The following is a 24026-nucleotide window of genomic DNA, read 5'->3' on the forward strand; positions in this document are numbered from 1 at the left end:
GCCTTTATAGCGTGGATCCAGAATGCTGGCCAACCAGTAGTCATCATGGTTCATCATTTTGGCAATGCGGGGGTCCCTTTTTAGGATCTGCAAGGCATAATCTGACATGTGGGCCAATGTTCCCGGTGTCAATGATGCACTGCGAGTGCTGGTTGGAGGAGCACTTTCTGGCAAATCCACATCCCTCCAGTCACGCACAAACCCTGTACCAGACCTTGCCACGCCAACATTTTCACTTGCCCCACGAGATGCATCCTCCTCCCCTAAGTAATCATCCCCATCATCCTCCTCCTCCTCTTCTTCCTCCACCTCGTCCAGGAGAGGTCCCTGAGCAGACAATGACTGAATGTCATCAAGGATTCCCTCCTCCTCTTCCACCTCATCAACATTGGCTGCAGAAGCCTGCTCCTTAAGGTGCGTCAAAGTTTGCATGAGCAGACGCATAAGTGGGATGCTCATGCTTAGGATGGCGTCGTCTGCACTTACCAGCCGTGTGCATTCCTCAAAACACTGAAGGACTTTACAGAGGTCTTTCAGCTTCGACCACTGCACACCGGTCAACTCCATGTCTGCTCTCAAAGTGCCTGGCCGTGTATCCTCCCACAAATGCATTATGGCCTGCCTCTGCTCGCACAGCCGCTCCACCATGTGCAGGGTGGAGTTCCACCTTGTTGCAATGTCGATAATGAGGCGGTGGTTGGGAAGGTGGAGCAATCGCTGCAGCTTCTGCATACGAACGGAGTGTACAGGCGACCGGCGGATGTGCACGCACAGTCTTCGCACCTTCTGGAGCAGGGCTTTTAACTCCGGATAATTTTTGAGGAAGCACTGCACCACCAGGTTCAAGGTGTGAGCCAAGCAAGGTATGTGTCTGAGTTTTGAAAGGGCTATGGCTGCCACAAAATTACGGCCGTTATCACTAGAGTTGAGCGACTTTTGGTTTTTTAGGGTCGCGTTTCGTTTCGTGAAACCCGACTTTTCCAAAAGTCGGGTCGAGCAAGATCGTCCGATTATAGGGAAAAGTCGGGGTCGTCCCGAAACACGAAATCCAATGTAAGTCAATGGGGAATAAAAGTCGGCAGTGAGAGGAGGACAGGAAACACGCCAACAGTGCCCATTTGAATGCCAAAAGCATCAATTCTTCTTACTTAAGCTTGTCAACCTTAATTAACTTCATAATATAAGTTACGCACTGAAAAATGGGGGTTATTTGGCTAAAGTTGTGGGGGGGGAGGGCTGGCTGCAGGTTTTCATGTGCCCTGGGCGAAAGAGCGCCCCTTTAACACATACCACAACTCATCATGCTCCGATAAGACAGAGAAATAGCGGTATAGTACAATGAAAAATACCTCACTTTTTACATCTCATGACGAGGCCCATCTATTTCTCCATACAGAATCATTGGTCCCATATAATGTTTGAAACAGTATATGATGAGCTCCACATAATGCTACAGTATATGTTGGTCCCCATGGATGAAGCTCCACTGTCTTATGGGCCCAAATAATGCTCCAAACATAATGGGCCCCATTTCTAATGCTCTAGTGTATAATGGGCCCTGTAAATGCTGCTCCAGTGTCTGATGTCCACCTTTGGAATGTTCCAGTGTATGGTGGGCCCCATCTATCATTCTCCAGAGTATAGTGCTCCCCAAAAATTGCTGTCCCAACATTGAAAACAATCAAATAAGTCTCCTCGCTAGGGAATCCCTGTACTTGTCTGGACAGGTGATGTAGCTTGCTTAACAGCTCGCCAGCCGTTCTCACGCCCAGTATGGATTGCACGTGATTGCACAAAGGTTAGAAAGGGTACCGTATCCCTGGATAACATGTATGGATAGCGTACACATTCAAAATATATGTCTATACAGCATGAGGCAGGCTCAGACGGTGTTAGGCCCAGTATGGATTGCACGTGATTGCACAAAGGTTAGAAAGGGTACCGTATCCCTGGATAACATGTATGGATAGCGTACACATTCAAAATATATGTCTATACAGCATGAGGCAGGCTCAGACGGTGTTAGGCCCAGTATGGATTGCACGTCATTGCACAAAGGTTAGAAAGGGTACCGTATCCCCAGATAACATGTATGGATAGCGTACACATTCAAAATATATGTCTATACAGCATGAGGCAGGCTCAGACAGTGTTAGGCCCAGTATGGATTGCACGTCATTGCACAAAGGTTAGAAAGGGTACCGTATCCCCGGATAACATGTATGGATAGCGTACACATTCAAAATATATGTCTATACAGCATGAGGCAGGCTCAGACGGTGTTAGGCCCAGTATGGATTGCACGTCATTGCACAAAGGTTAGAAAGGGTACCGTATCCCCGGATAACATGTATGGATAGTGTACACATTCAAAATATATGTCTATACAGCATGAGGCAGGCTCAGACGGTGTTAGGCCCAGTATGGATTGCACGTCATTGCACAAAGGTTAGAAAGGGTACCGTATCCCTGGATAACATGTATGGATAGCGTACACATTCAAAATATATGTCTATACAGCATGAGGCAGGCTCATACGGTGTTAGGCCCAGTATGGATTGCACGTCATTGCACAAAGGTTAGAAAGGGTACCGTATCCCCGGATAACATGTATGGATAGCGTACACATTCAAAATATATGTCTATACAGCATGAGGCAGGCTCAGACGGTGTTAGGCCCAGTATGGATTGCACGTCATTGCACAAAGGTTAGAAAGGGTACCGTATCCCCGGATAACATGTATGGATAGCGTACACATTCAAAATATATGTCTATACAGCATGAGGCAGGCTCAGACGGTGTTAGGCCCAGTATGGATTGCACGTCATTGCACAAAGGTTAGAAAGGGTACCGTATCCCCGGATAACATGTATGGATAGCGTACACATTCAAAATATATGTCTATACAGCATGAGGCAGGCTCAGACGGTGTTAGGCCCAGTATGGATTGCACGTCATGGCACAAAGGTTAGAAAGGGTACCGTATCCCCGGATAACATGTATGGATAGCGTACACATTCAAAATATATGTCTATACAGCATGAGGCAGGCTCAGACGGTGTTAGGCCCAGTATGGATTGCACGTCATTGCACAAAGGTTAGAAAGGGTACCGTATCCCTGGATAACATGTATGGATAGCGTACACATTCAAAATATATGTCTCAGGAGGCAGGCTCAGACGGTGTCAGGCACAGTATGGATTTGACGGCCCAGATTACACAGTGGAGGAGCAGGGAGAGGTAAAGATTGCAAATGCTGGGGCCCTGCCCAAGCAAGGGGGGCCCACTCTTGGGCGTCGGTACTGGCACTGGGCCCCTCATAGTACAGCGGTGTGTCTGACGGCGGGTGTGCACCACCACCGTCAGAGACACTTGATTGCACTATGAGGGACCCTGTGCCAGTGCCCGTGCCCAAGAGTCGGCCTACCCACCTGTCCAGGGCAACGGCACTCGCACGGTGTCGTGCGCTAGGTGGTGACCCCGGCCATGGGGGGGAGGCAGCACAGTTAGGGAGTTTTAGAAAGTGGCATATGTTGATGTTGGACATTCAGCTGATGCAAAAGGCGAAATAGGTGAAGTACCAGGAAGAGGTGGACCAAAGCAAGCCATTTTTCTGTCACCCTATGTGTCATCAGGGGAAGGTGGGACAAAATCCTTGGAAACCCATGCGTGGTTCATTTTAATGAAGGTTAGATCATCCACATTTTGGGTTGACAGACGGGTCCTTTTTTCTGTCAGGATTGATCCAGCTGCACTGAAGACTCTTTCCGATAGCACACTTGCAGCTGGGCAAGCGAGCTCCTGTAAGGCATATTGGGCCAATTCAGGCCAGGTGTCCAGTTTAGCGGCCCAATAGTCAAAGGGGAATGACCTGTGTGTTAGAACATCGATATGGGAGGAAAAGTAGTTTGTAACCATAGTTGACAACTGCTGTCTCCTGTCACTTTCCATCGATGCAGTATTACCAGTTGTGTGAGCGGTATTTGAAAAATCAGTCCACAACATTGTCATGAAACCCCTGTCTCCAACGCCACTTCTGCTGTGTGCACCACGAACACCTCTGCGAAGCTGCCCCCGTCCCGTACGGCTCGTGTGAGAACCATCACCGCTGCTGTGTGCTGGGAATGCCTCAAGCAACCGATTTACCAGAGTTGCTTGTTTATTAGCCAATATTAGGTCAAGGTTCTCCTGTGGCATGATGTTTTGTAATTTGCCTTTATAGCGTGGATCCAGGATGCTGGCCAACCAGTAGTCGTCATCGTTCATCATTTTGGCAATGCGGGGGTCCCTTTTTAGGATCTGCAAGGCATAATCTGACATGTGGGCCAATGTTCCCGGTGTCAATGATGCACTGCGAGTGCTGGTTGGAGGAGCACTTTCTGGCAAATCCACATCCCTCCAGTCACGCACAAACCCTGTACCAGACCTTGCCACGCCAACATTTTCACTTGCCCCACGAGATGCATCCTCCTCCCCTAAGTAATCATCCCCATCATCCTCCTCCTCCTCCTCCTCTTCTTCCTCCACCTCGTCCAGGAGAGGTCCCTGAGCAGACAATGGCTGAATGTCATCAAGGATTCCCTCCTCCTCTTCCTCCTCATCAACGTTGGCTGCAGACGCCTGCTCCTTAAGGTGCGTCAAAGTTTGCATGAGCAGACGCATAAGTGGGATGCTCATGCTTAGGATGGCGTCGTCTGCGCTTACCAGCCGTGTGCATTCCTCAAAACACTGAAGGACTTTACAAAGGTCTTTCAGCTTCGACCACTGCACGCCTGTCAACTCCATGTCTGCTCTCAAAGTGCCTGGCCGTGTATCCTCCCACAAATGCATTATGGCCTGCCTCTGCTCGCACAGCCGCTCCACCATGTGCAGGGTGGAGTTCCACCTTGTTGCAATGTCGATAATGAGGCGGTGGTTGGGAAGGTGGAGCAATCGCTGCAGCTTCTGCATACGAACGGAGTGTACAGGCGACCGGCGGATGTGCGCGCACAGTCTTCGCACCTTCTGGAGCAGGGCTGTTAACTCCGGATAATTTTTGAGGAAGCACTGCACCACCAGGTTCAAGGTGTGAGCCAAGCAAGGTATGTGGCTGAGTTTTAAAAGGGCTATGGCTGCCACAAAATTACGGCCGTTATCACTAACTACCTTGCCTGCCTCAAGATGTACACTGCCCAGCCATGACTCAGTTTGTCGCTTCAAGTACTCGGCCAGCACCTCGGCGGTGTGTCTGTCGCCCAAACACATCATCTGCAACACAGCCTGCTGACGCTTTCCACTAGCTGCTCGATAGGGGGACACATCGTGTGCAACAGTGGCAGCTGCAGATGGAGTGCTCGTACGACTGCGCTCTGTGGACGAGCTTTCGCTTCTGGAGGAGGAGGAGGAGGAGGAGGGTCGAACGCCTACAGCCAACTGTTTCCTATACCGTGGGCTAGGCAGCACTGTCCCACCACCGCTGTCCCCTGTGGACCCTGCATCCACCACATTTACCCAGTGCACAGTGATGGACACGTAACGGCCCTGGCCATGCCGACTGGACCATGCATCAGTTGTGAGGTGCACCTTTCCGCTCACTGACTGCTTGAGTGCATGGACAATGCGGTCTTTCACATGATGGTGGAGGGCTGGGATGGCTTTGCGAGAGAAGAAGTGGCGACTGGGTAGGTCATAGCGTGGTACTGCATAGGCCATGAGTTCGCGGAAAGCTGTGCTTTCCACCAACCGAAAGGGCATCATCTCAAACGAGATTAGTTTGGCAATGTGGGCGTTCAAACCCAGTGTACGCGGATGAGAGACTGAGTACTTTCTTGACCTACTCATAGTGTCTGGGAGGGTGAGCTGGACTTGAGAGCTGCATATGGTGGAAGTAGCGGTGGACAGGGCGGACTGAGAGAGGGTTGATGATGGTGATGGAGTTGGTGTTCTTTCTGATGGCCTAGAATCAGTATTTCGTTGATATAACAGTGGGATTCCCTGACTGCTGTGGCCTTGCAATGACACCTCAACATTTGCTGCTGTGCTAACCGGTGGGCTTACAGTGGGGGAAACAATGTAGCATTGCTGACTACCTTCGTTGTGATCAGTTGCACATGTGGCACTTGAGGTTTGGTGTTGTGTCCACGCTTGCAAGTGCATGCTGGTTAAATGTCTAAGCATGCAACTGGTATTCAAATTTTTCAGATTTTTCCCTCGGCTAAAGGTCTTTGCGCACTTCTTACAGATAACCTTGGCCTGATCATGAGGATTTTGTTCAAAAAAGTGCCACACTGCACTCTTCCTACTTTGGCAGACATTTTGCGGCCTAGCACGCTGTGATCTTTTGACCCTCTGGACAAGCTGTCCAGCAACTCTTTTGATGTTTGGAACCTGTCTTTGGAGTGCTCCGGGCCTGCCAGATAACAGCTGTTGCGATGTCGATGTCTGCTGTGGATGCTCCTCATCTGAGCTATTGGAAGCAGCACCCTCTTCCCCCAATGGATGCCAATCTGGGTCAACAACTGGGTCATCCATCACCTCCTCTTCTATGTCATGTGCACCTTTCTCTGTGTCACCATGTATGGTGGTATAGTGTGCGGGAAGGGGCACCTGAGTCTCATCAGGGTCAAAATCTGGCTCTGTACACTGCGAGGACAATGTAGTGCTCTGAGTGAATGTACCAGCAGAATCATCCATCAGCGGCTGTGCATCAGTGCACTGCATGTCAGATTCATCTTGGCCTGGGTAATTCACCATTTGACTTGATAATCCAGGCATGGTATGTGAAAACAGCTCCATGGAGTAATCAGTAGTATGGCCTGCGTCATCCTTAAATCTTGGTTGGGGTGAAGGACACAAGGAAAGGTGTGGTTCATGAACATGAGCCTCCAATGACGACTCAGTGCTTTTACTTTTTACAACTGAAGAAGAGGAGGCGATAGAGCTGGAGGCTGAGTCAGCAATGTAAGACAAAACTTTTTCCTGATGCTCTGCCTTTAAAAGCGGTTTGCCAACTCCTAGAAAACTAAGCGTTCGAGGCCTTATGTAGCCAGACGATGACGCAGGGTCAGCACCTCCTGCATTCGGTCCTATTATGCTCTTGCCACTACCATCAGATCCACCACCAACACCATCATTACCAGCTGCCAACCCCCGCCCAATTCCACGGCCTCTTCCACCAGCCTTCCTCATTTTTGGTAGAAATGTAGACAAAATCCAACAAACTATATAGTAATGTAAAACATGGTACAAGGTGTCTATAGGACAGGGGAGATTTAGAATTTCTGCACACACTTGTGGACAGTGGACACTTTTGGATTGTGTGAGGCCCACTGATATCTGAGCGCTATGTGACACGCTCGATGGCACAGCTGCCTGTGACCAAAGTGACGAGAGGATAATGGAGATTTTGAATCTCTGCGTACACTTTTGGACACTGGACACTTGTGGATTGTGTGAGGCCCACTGATATCTGAGCGCTATGTGACACGCTCGATGGCACAGCTGCCTGTGACCAAAGTGACGAGAGGATAATGGAGATTTTGAATCTCTGCGTACACTTTTGGACACTGGACACTTGTAGATTGTGTGAGGCCCACTGATATCTGAGCGCTATGTGACACGCTCGATGGCACAGCTGCCTGTGACCAAAGTGACGAGAGGATAATGGAGATTTTGAATCTCTGCGTACACTTTTGGACACTGGACACTTGTGGATTGTGTGAGGCCCACTGATATCTGAGCGCTATGTGACACGCTCGATGGCACAGCTGCCTGTGACCAAAGTGACGAGAGGATAATGGAGATTTTGAATCTCTGCGTACACTTTTGGACACTGGACACTTGTGGATTGTGTGAGGCCCACTGATATCTGAGCGCTATGTGACACGCTCGATGGCACAGCTGCCTGTGACCAAAGTGACGAGAGGATAATGGAGATTTTGAATCTCTGCGTACACTTTTGGACACTGGACACTTGTGGATTGTGTGAGGCCCACTGATATCTGAGCGCTATGTGACACGCTCGATGGCACAGCTGTGACAAAAGTGACTAGAGGATAAGGGAGATTGGATTGCTTTTAAAAAAGCAGTTTGCGGAGCAGTGGGTAAACAGCAATGCCAGCGTGTCAGGAAGCCTTAAAAGGCAGCCCAACAACCAACACCACTGATACACCACAATATAGCCTCCCCTTGCACTGCACACACAGTGACTTGTGTGTTGTGCAGGCCAAATCGCTAGCAGCAGAAGCAGTTTTTTTGTCTTCTTCCCTGCCTAACGCTCTCCCTACAGAATCAGCAGCAACCTCTCCCTATACTAAGATCGGCAGAAGTAAGATGGCGGTCGGCGTGCACGCCCTTTTATACCCCCTGTGACGCCCACCAAAGCAAGCCAATCACTTGCATGCCCTTCTGAAAGATGGTGGTGACCTGTGCCTAGGTCATCACGTTGCCCACAGTGTCCGTGGATCCTGATTGGCTGAAAAAGAGCGCAAAACAAACTTTTGAAACGCGACTTTGGCGCGTAAGTCGCTGACCTCGTGGCCGACCTCATCCTAGGGTCGGGTTTCGTTTCATGAAACCCGACTTTGCCAAAAGTCGGCGACTTTTGAATTTTTTCGACCCGTTTCGCTCAACTCTAGTTATCACTAACTACCTTGCCTGCCTCAAGATGTACACTGCCAAGCCATGACTCAGTTTGTCTCTGAAAGTACTCGGCCAGCACCTCGGCGGTGTGTCTGTCGCCCAAACACTTCATCTGCAACACAGCCTGCTGACGCTTTCCACTAGCTGCTCGATAGGGGGACACCTCGTGTGCAACAGTGGCAGCTGCAGATGAAGTGCTCGTACGACTGCGCTCTGTGGACGAGCTTTCGCTTCTGGAGGAGGAGGAGGAGGAGGGTCGAACGCCTACAGCCAACTGTTTACTATACCGTGGGCTACGCAGCACTGTCCCACCACCACTGTCCCCTGTGGACCCTGCATCCACCACATTAACCCAGTGCGCAGTGATGGACACGTAACGGCCCTGGCCATGGCGACTGGACCATCCATCAGTTGTGAGGTGCACCTTTCCGCTCACTGACTGCTTGAGTGCATGGACAATGCGGTCTTTCACATGATGGTGGAGGGCTGGGATGGCTTTGCGAGAGAAGAAGTGGCGACTGGGTAGGTCATAGTGTGGTACTGCATAGGCCATGAGTTTGCGGAAAGCTGCGCTTTCCACCAACCGAAAGGGCATCATCTCAAACAAGATTAGTTTGGCAATGTGGGCGTTCAAACCCAGTGTACGCGGATGAGAGACTGAGTACTTTCTTGACCTACTTATAGTGTCTGGGAGGGTGAGCTGGACTTGAGAGCTGCATATGGTGGAAGTAGCGGTGGACAGGGTGGACTGAGAGAGGGTTGATGATGGTGATGGAGTTGGTGTTCTTTCTGATGGCCTAGAATCAGTCTTTCGTTGATATAACAGTGGGATTCCCTGACTGCTGTGGCCTTGCAACGGCACCTCAACATTTGCTGCTGTGCTAACCGGTGGGCTTACAGTGGGGGAAACAATGTAGCGTTGCTGACTACCTTCGTTGTGATCAGTTGCACATGTGGCACTTGAGGTTTGGTGTTGTGTCCACGCTTGCAAGTGCATGCTGGTTAAATGTCTAAGCATGCAACTGGTATTCAAATTTTTCAGATTTTTCCCTCGGCTAAAGGTCTTTGCGCACTTCTTACAGATAACCTTGGCCTGATCATGAGGATTTTGTTCAAAAAAGTGCCACACTGCACTCTTCCTACTGTGGCAGACATTTTGCGGCCTAGCACGCTGTGATGTTATGACCCTCTGGACAAGCTGTCCAGCAACTCTTTTGATTTTTGGAACCTGTCTTTGGAGTGCTCCGGGCCTGCCGGATAACAGCTGTTGCGATGTCGATGTCTGCTGTGGATGCTCCTCATCTGAGCTATTGGAAGCAGCACCCTCTTCCCCCAATGGATGCCAATCTGGGTCAACAACTGGGTCATCCATCACCTCCTCTTCAATGTCATGTGCACCTTCCTCTGTGTCACCGTGTATGGTGGTATAGTGTGCGGGAAGGGGCACCTGAGTCTCATCAGGGTCAGAATCTGGCTCTGTACACTGCGATGACAATGTAGTGCTCTGAGTGAATGTACCAGCAGAATCATCCATCAGCGGCTGTGCATCAGTGCACTCCATGTCAGATTCATCTTGGCCTGGGTAATTCACCATTTCACTTGATAATCCAGGCATGGTATGTGAAAACAGCTCCATGGAGTAATCAGTAGTATGGCCTGCGTCATCCTTCAATCTTGGTTGGGGTGAAGGACACAAGGAAAGGTGTGGTTCATGAACATGAGCCTCCAATGACGACTCAGTGCTTTTACTTTTTACAACTGAAGAAGAGGAGGCGATAGAGCTGGAGGCTGAGTCAGCAATGTAAGACAAAACTTTTTCCTGATGCTCTGGCTTTAAAAGCGGTTTGCCAACTCCTAGAAAACTAAGCCTTCGAAGCCTTATGGAGCCAGACGATGACGCAGGCTCAACACCTCCTGCATTCGGTCCTATTTTGCTCTTGCCACTACCATCAGATCCACCACCAACACCATCATTACCAGCTGGCAACCCCCGCCCAATTCCACGGCCTCTTCCACCAGCCTTCCTCATTTTTGGTAAAAATGTAGACAAAATCCAACAAACTATATAATAATGTAAAACAAGGTACAAGCTGTCCATAGGACAGGGGAGATTTTGAATTTCTTCTCACACTAGTGGACACTGGACACTTTTGGATTGTGTGAGGCCCAATGAATATCTGAGCGCTATGTGACAGGCTCGATGGCACTGCTGTGAGCAAAGTGACTAGAGGATAAGTGAGATTTTGAATTTCTTCTCACACTAGTGGACACTGGACACTTTTGGATTGTGTGAGGCCCAATGAATATCTGAGCGCTATGTGACAGGCTCGATGGCACTGCTGTGAGCAAAGTGACTAGAGGATAAGTGAGATTTTGAATTTCTTCTCACACTAGTGGACACTGGACACTTTTGGATTGTGTGAGGCCCAATGAATATCTGAGCGCTATGTGACAGGCTCGATGGCACTGCTGTGAGCAAAGTGACTAGAGGATAAGTGAGATTTTGAATTTCTTCTCACACTAGTGGACACTGGACACTTTTGGATTGTGTGAGGCCCAATGAATATCTGAGCGCTATGTGACAGGCTCGATGGCACTGCTGTGAGCAAAGTGACTAGAGGATAAGTGAGATTTTGAATTTCTTCTCACACTAGTGGACACTGGACACTTTTGGATTGTGTGAGGCCCAATGAATATCTGAGCGCTATGTGACAGGCTCGATGGCACTGCTGTGACCAAAGTGACTAGGGGATAAGTGAGATTTTGAATTTCTTCTCACACTAGTGGACACTGGACACTTTTGGATTGTGTGAGGCCCAATGAATATCTGAGCGCTATGTGACAAGCTCGATGGCACTGCTGTGAGCAAAGTGACTAGAGGATAAGTGAGATTTTGAATTTCTTCTCACACTAGTGGACACTGGACACTTTTGGATTGTGTGAGGCCCAATGAATATCTGAGCGCTATGTGACAGGCTCGATGGCACTGCTGTGACTAAAGTGACTAGGGGATAAGTGAGATTTTGAATTTCTTCTCACACTAGTGGACACTGGACACTTTTGGATTGTGTGAGGCCCAATGAATATCTGAGCGCTATGTGACAGGCTCGATGGCACTGCTGTGAGCAAAGTGACTAGAGGATAAGTGAGATTTTGAATTTCTTCTCACACTAGTGGACACTGGACACTTTTGGATTGTGTGAGGCCCAATGAATATCTGAGCGCTATGTGACAGGCTCGATGGCACTGCTGTGAGCAAAGTGACTAGAGGATAAGTGAGATTTTGAATTTCTTCTCACACTAGTGGACACTGGACACTTTTGGATTGTGTGAGGCCCAATGAATATTTGAGCGCTATGTGACAGGCTCGATGGCACTGCTGTGAGCAAAGTGACTAGAGGATATGTGAGATTTTGAATTTCTTCTCACACTAGTGGACACTGGACACTTTTGGATTGTGTGAGGCCCAATGAATATCTGAGCGCTATGTGACAGGCTCGATGGCACTGCTGTGAGCAAAGTGACTAGAGGATAAGTGAGATTTTGAATTTCTTCTCACACTAGTGGACACTGGACACTTTTGGATTGTGTGAGGCCCAATGAATATCTGAGCGCTATGTGACAGGCTCGATGGCACTGCTGTGAGCAAAGTGACTAGAGGATAAGTGAGATTTTGAATTTCTTCTCACACTAGTGGACACTGGACACTTTTGGATTGTGTGAGGCCCAATGAATATCTGAGCGCTATGTGACAGGCTCGATGGCACTGCTGTGAGCAAAGTGACTAGAGGATAAGTGAGATTTTGAATTTCTTCTCACACTAGTGGACACTGGACACTTTTGGATTGTGTGAGGCCCAATGAATATCTGAGCGCTATGTGACAGGCTCGATGGCACTGCTGTGAGCAAAGTGACTAGAGGATAAGTGAGATTTTGAATTTCTTCTCACACTAGTGGACACTGGACACTTTTGGATTGTGTGAGGCCCAAAGAATATCTGAGCGCTATGTGACAGGCTCGATGGCACTGCTGTGAGCAAAGTGACTAGAGGATAAGTGAGATTTTGAATTTCTTCTCACACTAGTGGACACTGGACACTTTTGGATTGTGTGAGGCCCAATGAATATCTGAGCGCTATGTGACAGGCTTGATGGCACTGCTGTGAGCAAAGTGACTAGAGGATAAGTGAGATTTTGAATTTCTTCTCACACTAGTGGACACTGGACACTTTTGGATTGTGTGAGGCCCAAAGAATATCTGAGCGCTATGTGACAGGCTTGATGGCACTGCTGTGAGCAAAGTGACTAGAGGATAAGTGAGATTTTGAATTTCTTCTCACACTAGTGGACACTGGACACTTTTGGATTGTGTGAGGCCCACTGATATCTGAGCGCTATGTCACAGGCTCGATGGCACAGCTGTGACAAAAGTGACTAGAGGATAAGGGAGATTGGATTGCTTTTAAAAAAGCAGTTTGCAGAGCAGTGGGTAAACAGCAATGCCAGCCTGTCAGGAAGCCTTAAAAGGCAGCCCAACAACCAACACCACTGATACACCACAATATAGCCTCCCCTTCCACTGCACACACAGTGACTGGTGTGTTGTGCAGGCCAAATCGCTAGCAGCAGAAGCAGTTTTTTTGTCTTCTTCCCTGCCTAACGCTCTCCCTACAGAATCAGCAGCAACCTCTCCCTATACTGAGATCGGCAGAAGTAAGATGGCGGTCGGCGTGCACGCCCTTTTATACCCCCTGTGACGCCCACCAAAGCAAGCCAATCACTTGCATGCCCTTCTGAAAGATGGTGGTGACCCGTGCCTATGTCATCACGTTGCCCACAGTGTCCGTGGATCCTGATTGGCTGAAAAAGAGCGCAAAACAAACTTTTGAAACGCGACTTTGGCGCGTAAGTCGCCGACCTCGTGGCCGACCTCATCCTAGGGTCGGGTTTCGTTTCATGAAACCCGACTTTGCCAAAAGTCGGCGACTTTTGAAATTGTTCGACCCGTTTCGCTCAACTCTAGCCACGATTATCCTGCCAAGTCCTCACTTGCTGCCATGATCACTCAGTTGCTGCCGTCACCTTGTTGCCGCCATCACCCTGCTGCCAAAGAGGGCAAGGTAAGCCCCTTATGGAGCCAAAGATTATAGGGACTTTTATTGTATATGAGGGAAGTTACTGTGAAAGCCAAGTATCATAGGAGCAGTACGCAGAGGAGGAAAAGTGTGATTCTGCTGCTTCTGGTAGTCCTGTATTCATCTACTGACAGTAGTTGTGTTGCTGCATTCACGTACAGACGGTGATTCTGATGCTATATTCATGTATCAACGGTGGTTCTGGCGTAAAATTCGTGTACCGACAGTGGTTCTGATCTTGTACACATGTAGCAATACATAACATGCTTCACAGCTATGTTAAGACTTAATTTCACATCGCTAAGTTTTGAGGATTTTTATGAGGAGGATTTGGTGAGATTCTGCTCAGTTTTTTGCTCCAAAAACTCAGTTTAAGTTAACGTGTGTTCACACTAATTTTTTTGGAGAAGAAACTAAGCATAAACTCTACAAATTCTCCTAAAATACTCAGAACTACTTCTGGTGATATAATAATATCCTGGTGATGATTTTGAAAATGTATTCAGTAATTGTAATAATAATACTGCATATACTTGTGTATAAGCTGACCCCCCTAGTTTTGCCACAAAAAACTGGGAAAACTTATTGACTCGCATATAAGTCTAGAGTGGAAAATGCAGCAGCTACTGGTAAATTACAAAAATAAAAATAGATACCATTAAAAGTAAAATTAATTGAGACATCAGTAGGTTAAATGTTTTTGAATATCCATATTGAATCAGGAGCCCCATATAATGCTCCATACAGTTCATGATGGCCCCATAAGATGCTCCATACAAAATACACCCCATATAATGCTACACAAAGGTTAATAATGGCCCCATAAGATGCTCCATAGAATAATATGCCCCATATGCTGCTTCATAAAGGTTATGGCCCCATAAGATGCTCCTTAGAATATGCCTCCATAAGATGCTCCATAGAATATACCCCCATAAGATGCTCCATAGAATACCCACATAAGATGCTCCATACATTATGCTCCCATAAGATGCTCCTTAGAATATGCCCCCATAAGATGCTCCATAGAATAGGCCCCCATAAGATGCCCTGTAAGATGCGCCATAGAATAGGCCCCCGTAAGATGCTCCATAGAAGAGGCCCCCATAAGATGCCCTGTAAGATGCGCCATAGAATAGGCCCCCGTAAGATGCTCCATAGAATAGGCCCCCATAAGATGCTCCATAGAATAGGCCCCCATAAGATACTCCATACATTATGCCCCCATAAGATGATCCATAGAATATGCCCCCTTAAGGTTCTCCATAGAATATGCCCCCATAAGATGCTCCATAGAATAGGCCCCCATAAGATGCTCCATAGAATAGGCCCCATAAAATGCTCCATAGAATAGGCCCCCATAAGATGCTCCATAGAATATGCCCGCATAAGATGCTCCATAGAATATGCCCCCATAAGATGCTCCATAGAATATGCCCCCATAAGATGCTCCATAGAATATGCCCCATAAGATGCTCTATAGAATAGACCCCCATAAGATGCTCCATAGAATACCCCCATAAGATGCTCCATACATTATGCCCCATAAGATGCTCCATAGAATATGCCCCCATAAGATGCTCCATAGAATATGCCCCCATATGCTGCTGTTGCTGCAAATAAGCAAATAAAAAAAATGACATACTCACTTCTCCATCATTGGGGGCCAGGTGCCGGTGTCGCTGTTGACTCAGGACCCGGCACCTGCGATATTCACCTGTCCCCGTTCCCATGCTGCTCGCCGCTGTCTGCAACATCATCTGTCAGTGATGTTCAGGCAGCAGAGGGCGCAGCACGCACTAACAACGTCACCGCACCCTCTGATCTGAACATCACTGACAGAGGATGCAGCAGGCAACGGCGAGCAGTGTGGGAATGAGGACATGTGACTATCGCATATACTTACCCCCCAGCGTGTCTCTGTAGCCCCGTTCTCCCACGGTCTCCGGCGCCTGCCTTCAGCAGTCAGGTGATACTGCTCATTAAAGACATAAATATGCGCATATTCATGTCTTTAATGAGCGGTACCATGTGACCGCTGAAGGCAGGCCGCTGAGACCTTGGGACAAGCAGGGGGGCTGCAGAGACATGCCGGGGGGGTCAGTATGATCTGACATCCCCGCTACCCCTCCCCCACGACCCCCTGACATATATGACTCGCATATAAGCCGAAAGGGGGGACTTTCAGATCAAAAAAATGGCCTTTAAATCTCAGCTTATACGCGAGTATATATGGTAATATTGTGGTGATGTGACTCACTTGGGATGGAGATGAGGTATCACAGGAACCACTTCTATTTAACCCCTTAGTGACAGAGCCAATTTGCAGCTTAACCAGGCCAATTTTTACAATTCTGGCCACTGTCACTTTATGAGGTTATAACTCTGGAACGCTTTAACGGATCCTACTGATTCTGAGAATGTTTTTTCGTGACATATTTTACTTCATGTTAGTGGTAAAATTTCTTCGATTTGACTTGTATTTATTTATGAAAAAAACGGAAATATGGTGAATATTTTTAAAAGTTTGCAATTTTCAAAATTTTTATTTTTATGCCCTTAAATCAGAGAGATATGTCACAAAAAATACTTAATAAATAACATTTCCCACATGTCTTCTTTACAACAGCACAATTTTGGGACCAAATTTTTTTTGTTAGGAAGTTATAAGGATTAAAAGTTGACCAGCGATTTCTCATTTTTACAACAAAATTTACAAAACCATATGACCACCTGATATTTGAAGTCACTTAGAGAGGTCAATATGACAGAAAATACCCAAAAGTGGCAACATTCTAAAAACTGTACCCCTCAAGGTGCTCAAAACCACATTCAAGAAGTTTATTAACCCTTTGCGTGCTTCACAGCAACTAATGCAACGTGGAAGGAAAAAATTAACATTTAACTATTTTTTACAACCAATTTAGAACCAATTTTTTTTATTTTCACAAGTGTAAAAAGAGAAAATGAACCACAAAATTTGTTGTGCAATTTCTTCTGAATACGCCAATACCGCATATATGGGGGTAAACCACTGTTTGAGTGCACGGCAGGGCTTGGAACGGATGGAGTGCCGTTTGACTTTTTCAATGCAGAATTGGCTGGAATAGAGATCGGACACTATGTTCCATTTGGAGAGCACCTGATGTGCCGAAACAGTGGAAAGTCCCAACAAGTGACACCATTTTGGAAACTAGACCCCTTAAGGAACTTATCTAGATGTGTGGTGAGCACTTTGAACCTCTAAGTGCTTCACAGAAGTTTATAACGTACAGCCGTGAAAATAAAAAATCATATTTTTTCCACAAAAATGATATTTTCGCCGCCAAATTTTTATTTTTACAAGAATAATGTGGCGCCCCTTGGGGGCCTGTCGCCACAGAGGTACTGCACCTCACCCAGAGGTGTGGTATCCCACCTTGCAGGTAAGATGGAGACACCTAACCTGACTCTGACAACACTGCATCCACCATACACTAGGGCAGCAGGTGCTCCTAACTGCTGGCTAGGAAAGAGTGTTAGAAGGTGGGTGGAGCTTGGGTTCAGAACGGGAGAATAGATGGAAGTTAGGACAGTTTCCCCTTAGGGGAGGAAGTGAGAGGACGTGTGCAGTAGTTCCCTGTCAGCATGGGCTACTGGAAGAAGGACTAGTACTGACAGAAGGACGGAAGGAAGCTTCCAGAAGGGGAAAGGGATTTCCCAGAGGCACGGGTGGAGAGAGTGCTCCTCGTGGGGATCGTTCCACACTGATGGACATCAGGTGGGGGAAAATCCAGGTCGCAGAAGGATCTCAGTCCCTTAGCCTATTGGAGTGTACAACAGGGCTCAGCTAGCAAGCCGACAGCTGTGGCAATTTTAGGGGCCACAGCCAACAACCACAGTTATCTTCTCCGGAAAGGCAGCAAGAAAGGATCAAGGAAACGCTTTGGGTCCGTTATCTGACAGGATCCGCGGCAGCTAGCCTGGGACACTGATTGTGAGGTGCTGGAAGGGAAGGAACATGGAAATCAGCACTGTGGAGACAGCCAGGAAAGGCAGATACTGACAGGGAGTTCTAGAAAGGTGTTCTCTATCTGCCTGGAAGTTGGCTGGATCCCTCACCTGGAGGACATAGCACCAAGTGGGCATCGCCGGCTCTTGAGAACTGTGAGTAAAGCTTTGGAACTGCATTCAACTGTGTCTTCTGCCTTTTTCCTGTGTCACCCACTCAGCACTGCTACAACCCTTGCTTCACACTACATTATCATCTCTCTCAACATCTTTCATCTGCCCTGGGACTAAGCTCTGCCTGTGGAGAGCTTCTTCAACTCATCATAGCATCAGTCCCAGAGGATCTGCACTGCAGCGCTGGTCGCATCTGACCAGATACCACAGGTGGCGTTACAAACTCTTACCACAAAAACTCTATCTTTCATCCCCTGTAAATATTTCCCTTTTATTGGATGCCCAGGGTCACGGACCGGGTCACCGCCGCTGTGACACTTAAGGAAGTGGCCTGGTACCGAGTACCCCACTGCCCTGGCCGGGTGCTCCAGTAACAGGAGAAAGTATACCCCCCAAATTTGTTGTGCAATTTGTCCTGAATACGCCAATACCACCAATACCGCATATGTGGGGGTAAACCACTGTTGGGCGCACGGCAGGGCTTGGAATGGAAGGAGCGTCATTTGACTTTTTCAATGTAGAATTGGCTGGAATTGAGATCGGACGCCATGTTGCATTTGGAGAGCCCCTGATGTGCCTCAACAGTGGAAATCCCCAACAAGTGACACCATTTTGGAAGCTAGACTCCTTAAGGAACTTATCTAGATGTGTGGTGAGCACTTTGAACCCCCAAGTGCTTCACAGAAGTTTATAACACAGAGCTGTGAAAATAAAAAATCATTTTTTTTTCCCCAAAAATGATTTTTTAGCCTGCTATTTTTTATTTTCACAAGGGTAAGAGGAGAAATTGGACCACAAAAGTTGTTGTGCAATTTGTCCTGAGTACGCTGATATCCTATATGTGGGGGAACGACTGTTTGGGCGCATGGGAGAGCTCAGAAGGGAAGGAGTGCCATTTTGGAATGCAGACTTTGATGGAATGTTCTGCGGGCGTCATGTTGCGTTTGCAAAGCCCCTGATGTGCCTAAACAGGAGAAAAGTAATGCAATGCCAGGAAAAGTCAGAGAGTTCCGGCGCCTGCGAACTGCAGTACTCTGCTCTGTCCTCAACAGGGCAGATAAAGTATGCCTGTGCAGGAGCCGAGGGAGAAGCAAGGAGGAAGACATCATCATATGAAGATGGGAGGCGCCGGACGGGACAGCGACACCCATCAGACCAGAACGAACGCCGGGGTGAGTATAATCTAACTCTTTTTTCTTATCTTTCAGGTTACATCAGGGGCTTACCTACAGCATTACAGAATGCTGTAGATAAGCCCCTGATGGCGGTGCCGGCAGCTGATAGGGCTACAATAGGGTGACAGACTCCCTTTAATTAACAGTACTGTGGTTTAAGTACCCTTAACTACCGTCGTTAAAAGGCGTATCGGCGGTCGTTAAGTGGTTAACTCACTTGGGAGCGGGATGAGGAATCACAGGATCCATTTCTATTTAAAAGTCTGACTGGTTTATTTCGCTCCACATACACCACATCACAGAAAAACTTAAATACAGCCCTTGTCCAGCACAAAGTGAAACATTAAGTAAAAAATACAGTAGTGCAGGTTTGCCAGCTTGGGTTGGAGTCCAGCCTTTAAGTCCTTTAGCAAAGACACACAATCCTGGAGGCCTGCACATCTCCACACACAGAACCATGCGTGAGACAAGCAGACCCAATTTTACCATCTGAACCACACCCAGGGGTGGGGTATGTGGGCAGCCAGATCCACCCACCTCTCCAACTGCCCTTAAACCTGGCCCAGTTGCCCTACCAAGTACTATGTGTACTAGAGAACTATTCCAGGTTTACATCACAGATGACAACCACCTCCGTAATGCATACCTCTCATCAACTATGTGTCTGGCAGCCACCTTACAATTTATTATATTATGATAGATTGGACTTTTACAGGTGCTGCAATACTAAATATGTTTAAAAATAGGACACTAAAAAATGTAAAAAATAAAGTGGGAAAGGGAATGGTGATTTAATTTTTTAGGGTTATTTGTATTTAATTTTACTTTTTTTTAGTTCTTTTAAAGGGACTTGAGCATGTGGATGGGCTTCACAGGAATAACAAAATGAAAGCCAAGGAGGTCTTCAGCAGGTCACCAGCTGCCATAACAACCCATCATCATGCACTAATAAAAATGTTGACAGCCTTTAAATGTTAAAAATAAATATGTGAATTACACTTTCTCGTCCAGGAGACACACCTGTTGTGATGTCCTGCTTAGCTCCACAGCTATGTCTCCTCCAGAGTTCCCAATTCCAATCACTACAATTCTTTTGTCTTTAAAATTATCGGGCAGTTTATAATCTCGACTGTGCAGGTACTGCCCCTTAAAATGTTCTATTCCTAAAAGATAATAAAAACCACATGAGTTTATTGTTCACAGCTTTAGAAAAATATTGTACCATATTATCATAAAAGATATTTACATACATAACAGTGTTATACCTTTTCTTTCTTAATTTGAGGAGCATATAAATGCGTAAAAAAAAACTGCTTTCATTCAACTCAGTGGCAAATCATACAACAATGCTAATATATTATTAATAATCACCGTCCGAAAAGTCTCATGAAAAAGTGTAAATAGGCTATGAAAGAAATCTGCCAATAGAATAAAACATTAGTATTCCAGTTTCAGACTGGTTGTTTAGTAGAGATTCTACAGGCCAGAAACTAAAGTTGCCCAAACAGATTAGATAATTGTGAGCCAAATGGCAAAAATCTACATTATCTCTCCGAAATCCCTGATAGGCATTGGAGCTTGGCTCAGATAAGCATTCATCTCTTTTCAATGGAGAGAGAGAGGAAAACAAAAATGGTCTGCTAATGAAATTCTAACGGTCTGATCCTTTTCTCTTCTGACATCATCTGTTGGAGGAGAGTCCTCCACATAAGCATCAGATGGTCTGCTGATCCCAATAAACAAATTACTGTGTTTGGCCGGTTGTAATCAATTGTGCATGATGATCTTTAAAGGGTTATGCTCAACTTTTGTCTTCAGCAGTATTGCTTTTTACTTTCTAATTGCTGGGGGTGCAGGTTATCCTCCTTGAGTCACAGTTCTGTTTGCATAACTTTGTCCTTCTGCTGAGCCTCAGTCTTGCTACTGTGATACATTATCAGTCTGACAAAACGAACTGAAGTCTAAAGGTACTGTCACACTTAGCGATGCACCAGCGATATGACGCGGTCAGGATCGATGGTGCATCGCTAAGTGGTCGCTAGTGAGCTGCCACACAGGCAGATCTCACCAGCGACATAGCAGCGGTCGGGGGTCGTTACTTACCTGTCAGACGAGGCGATCCTGACGTTCTCCCGCCCGCGTCCACGCGTCACTCGTCAACGCCACAGGAAGCCCAGCAGGAAGCGCCAGACGAGAAACGGTCCAGGAAATTCTCGCGCGATCAGCGATAATCAGCGGGGGAGCCGTTCGGAGGTAAGTATCACATATAGCGATATCGCTAGCAATATCGCTGCTACGTCACAAAAACCAGTGACGTTATAGAGATATTGCTAGTGTGACAGGCCCTTTAGGCTATGTGCCCACGTTGCAGAAATGCTGCGGAATTGTCCGCAGCATTTCTGAAACTCCCCACCGCAGGTAAAACGCATGCGGAATTCGCATGCGTTTTCTCACAAAACACAAGCATTTTGCAAGCATTTTTAGCTTGCAGAATGCTAGCGCTTTTCCAAGCGATTTGAAGCATCGCTTGAAAAAGTGATTGACAGGTTGGTCACACTTGTCAAGCATAGTGCTTGACAAGTGTAACCAACTTTTTACTATTGATGCTGCCTATGCAGCATCAATAGTAAAAGTAGAATGTTAAAAATGATTAAAAAAAATAAAAAATATGGATATACTCACCTTCTGGAGGCCCCCGATCTCCTCAGCGGCGATCTCAGTCCTCAACAGCGCTGCCAGCAAGTTCCGTTCCCAGGCGTGCTTTGCGAGAATGATCTTTGTGATGTAGAGGTCGCGTGACCGCTACGTCTTCAGAGGTCATTCTCGCAAAGCACGCCTGGGAACAGAACTTGCCGGCAGCGCCGCTGAGGACTCCGGGGGCCGTCAGAGGGTAAGTTTATCCCTATTTTTTATTTTAATTCTATTTTTTACAGGAATATGGTACCCATGGAGGAGAGTCTCCTCTCCTTCAGACCCTGGGTACCATCCGCAAATGAAGCGCTCACTTTACGCATGGTGGGTATAGCCACATGCGTAAAGTAAGCATTTCAATGCAATCCTATGGCGGCAGAATAGCGACAATTCCGCAAAATTAATGGACATGCTGCAGATTTTTCTGCTATGCCATTCCACAGCAGACAAATCCGCAGCATTGGCACAGTAACTGCGGAATCCCATAGGATTGCATGGGATGCATTTTGTTAGCATTTTTTAAGCGTTTCTGCAGCTGCAAAAACGCGGCAGAAACGCTTAAAAAATGCAATGTGGGCACACAGCCTAAGTGTTATCAATATTGTGAAGAACAGCACTCCGCTTAGGACCAATTTCTCAGGGACTGACATTACCAATTCCACCGTGCCAACAATTTGTCAGAGAGATCACAAAAATATCTCACCGCTGCCACTAATTGTCAGGACAATCAAACAATTGACTAACGATTGATGGACTAGGCAACTACTCTTGCTACTAGGCAGATTATTGGGCGCTTTCACAGTGAATGCATATCATATACATCAGATTCTACCAATGACCAGCAATCATGAAGGGAGAATCCAACACTTGGGGATATATATATATATATATATATATATATATATATATATATATATATACAGTCATATGTTAAAGTTTGGGCACCCCTATTAATGTTAACCTTTTTTCTTTATAACAATTTTGGTTTTTGCAACAGCTATTTCAGTTTCATATATCTAATAACTGATGGACTCAGTTATATTTCTGGATTCCCCTGAAAAACCAAAATTGTTATAAAGAAAAAAGGTTAACATTAATAGGGGTGCCCAAACTTTAACATATGACTGTATATATATATATATATATATATATATGTATATACCGTTCAAAAGTTTAGGGTCACTTAGAAATTAAGCACCGTCTTTTCCAATGAAGCTAACATTAAATGATTCAGAAATACACTCTATACATTGTTAATGTGGTAAATGACTATTCTAGCTGCAAACGTCTGGTTTGTAATGCAATATCTTCATAGGTGTATAGAGGCCCATTTCCAACAACCATCACTCCAGGGTTCTTATGGCACTTTGTGTTTGCTATATGTGTAAGAAGGCTAATGGATCGTTAGAATACCCTCGAAAACCCTTGTGCAAGTATGTTAGCACAGTTGAAAACAGTTTGGCTGATTAGAGAAGCTGTAAACCTGAACTTCCTTTAAGCTAGGTAACTCGACAGTCTATTCTTGTTCTTAGAAATGAAGGCTATTCCATGCAAAAAATTGCTAAGAAACTGAAGATTTCCTACAACAGTGTGTACTATTCCCTTGAGAGGAGAGCACAAGCAGGCTCTAACCTGAGTAGAAAGAGAAGTGGGAGGCCCCGCTGCACAACTGAGCAACAAGCAAGTACATTAGAGTTTGTAGTTTGAGAAATCGACACCTCACAGGTCCTCAACTGGCAACTTCATTAAATAGTACATGCAAGACACCAGTGTCAATGTTTACAGTGAAGAGGCGACTCTGGGATGCTGGCCTACAGGGCACAGTGGCAAAGAAAAAGCCATATCTGAGACCGGCTAATAAAAGGAAAAGATTAATATGGGGAAAAGAGCACAGACATTGGACAGAGGAAGATTGGAAATAAAGTGTTATGGACAGACAAATCTAAGTTTGAGGTGTTTGGATCACACAGAAGAACATTTGTGAGAAGCAGAACAACTGAAACGAGGCTGGAAGAGTGCCTGACGCCATCTGTCAAGCATAGTGGAGGTAATGTGATGGTCTGGGGTTGTTTTGGTGCTGTTAAAGTAGGAGATTTGTACAAGGTAAAAGGGATTTTGAATAAGGAAGGCTATCACTCCATTTTGCAACGCCATGCCATACCCTGTGGACAGCGCTTGATTGGAGCCAATTTCATCCTATAACAGGACAATGACCCAAAGCACACCTCCAAATTATGCAAGA

General features: G+C 46.6%; 1 protein-coding gene across 4 annotated transcripts in view; it reads right to left on the reverse strand.

Annotated features, from left to right (window-relative positions):
- LOC141065779 (flavin-containing monooxygenase 5-like) overlaps positions 1-24026 on the reverse strand; it is an 816973-nt gene that overhangs the window by 659217 nt on the left and 133730 nt on the right. The window contains exon 5 of one of the 4 annotated variants that reach the window (XM_073557937.1): positions 20114-20256. The exons of the other annotated variants lie outside the window; for them this stretch is intronic. Within the exon in view, the coding sequence (XP_073414038.1) occupies positions 20114-20256 (143 nt within the window). The remainder of the gene's footprint in view (positions 1-20113; positions 20257-24026) is intronic. 4 annotated transcript variants of the gene reach the window in all.

This window comes from Dendrobates tinctorius, unplaced genomic scaffold (assembly GCF_039654945.1).
Source record: "Dendrobates tinctorius isolate UK_male_01 unplaced genomic scaffold, ASM3965494v1 ptg000012l, whole genome shotgun sequence".
Classification (NCBI taxonomy): Eukaryota; Metazoa; Chordata; class Amphibia; order Anura; family Dendrobatidae; genus Dendrobates; species Dendrobates tinctorius.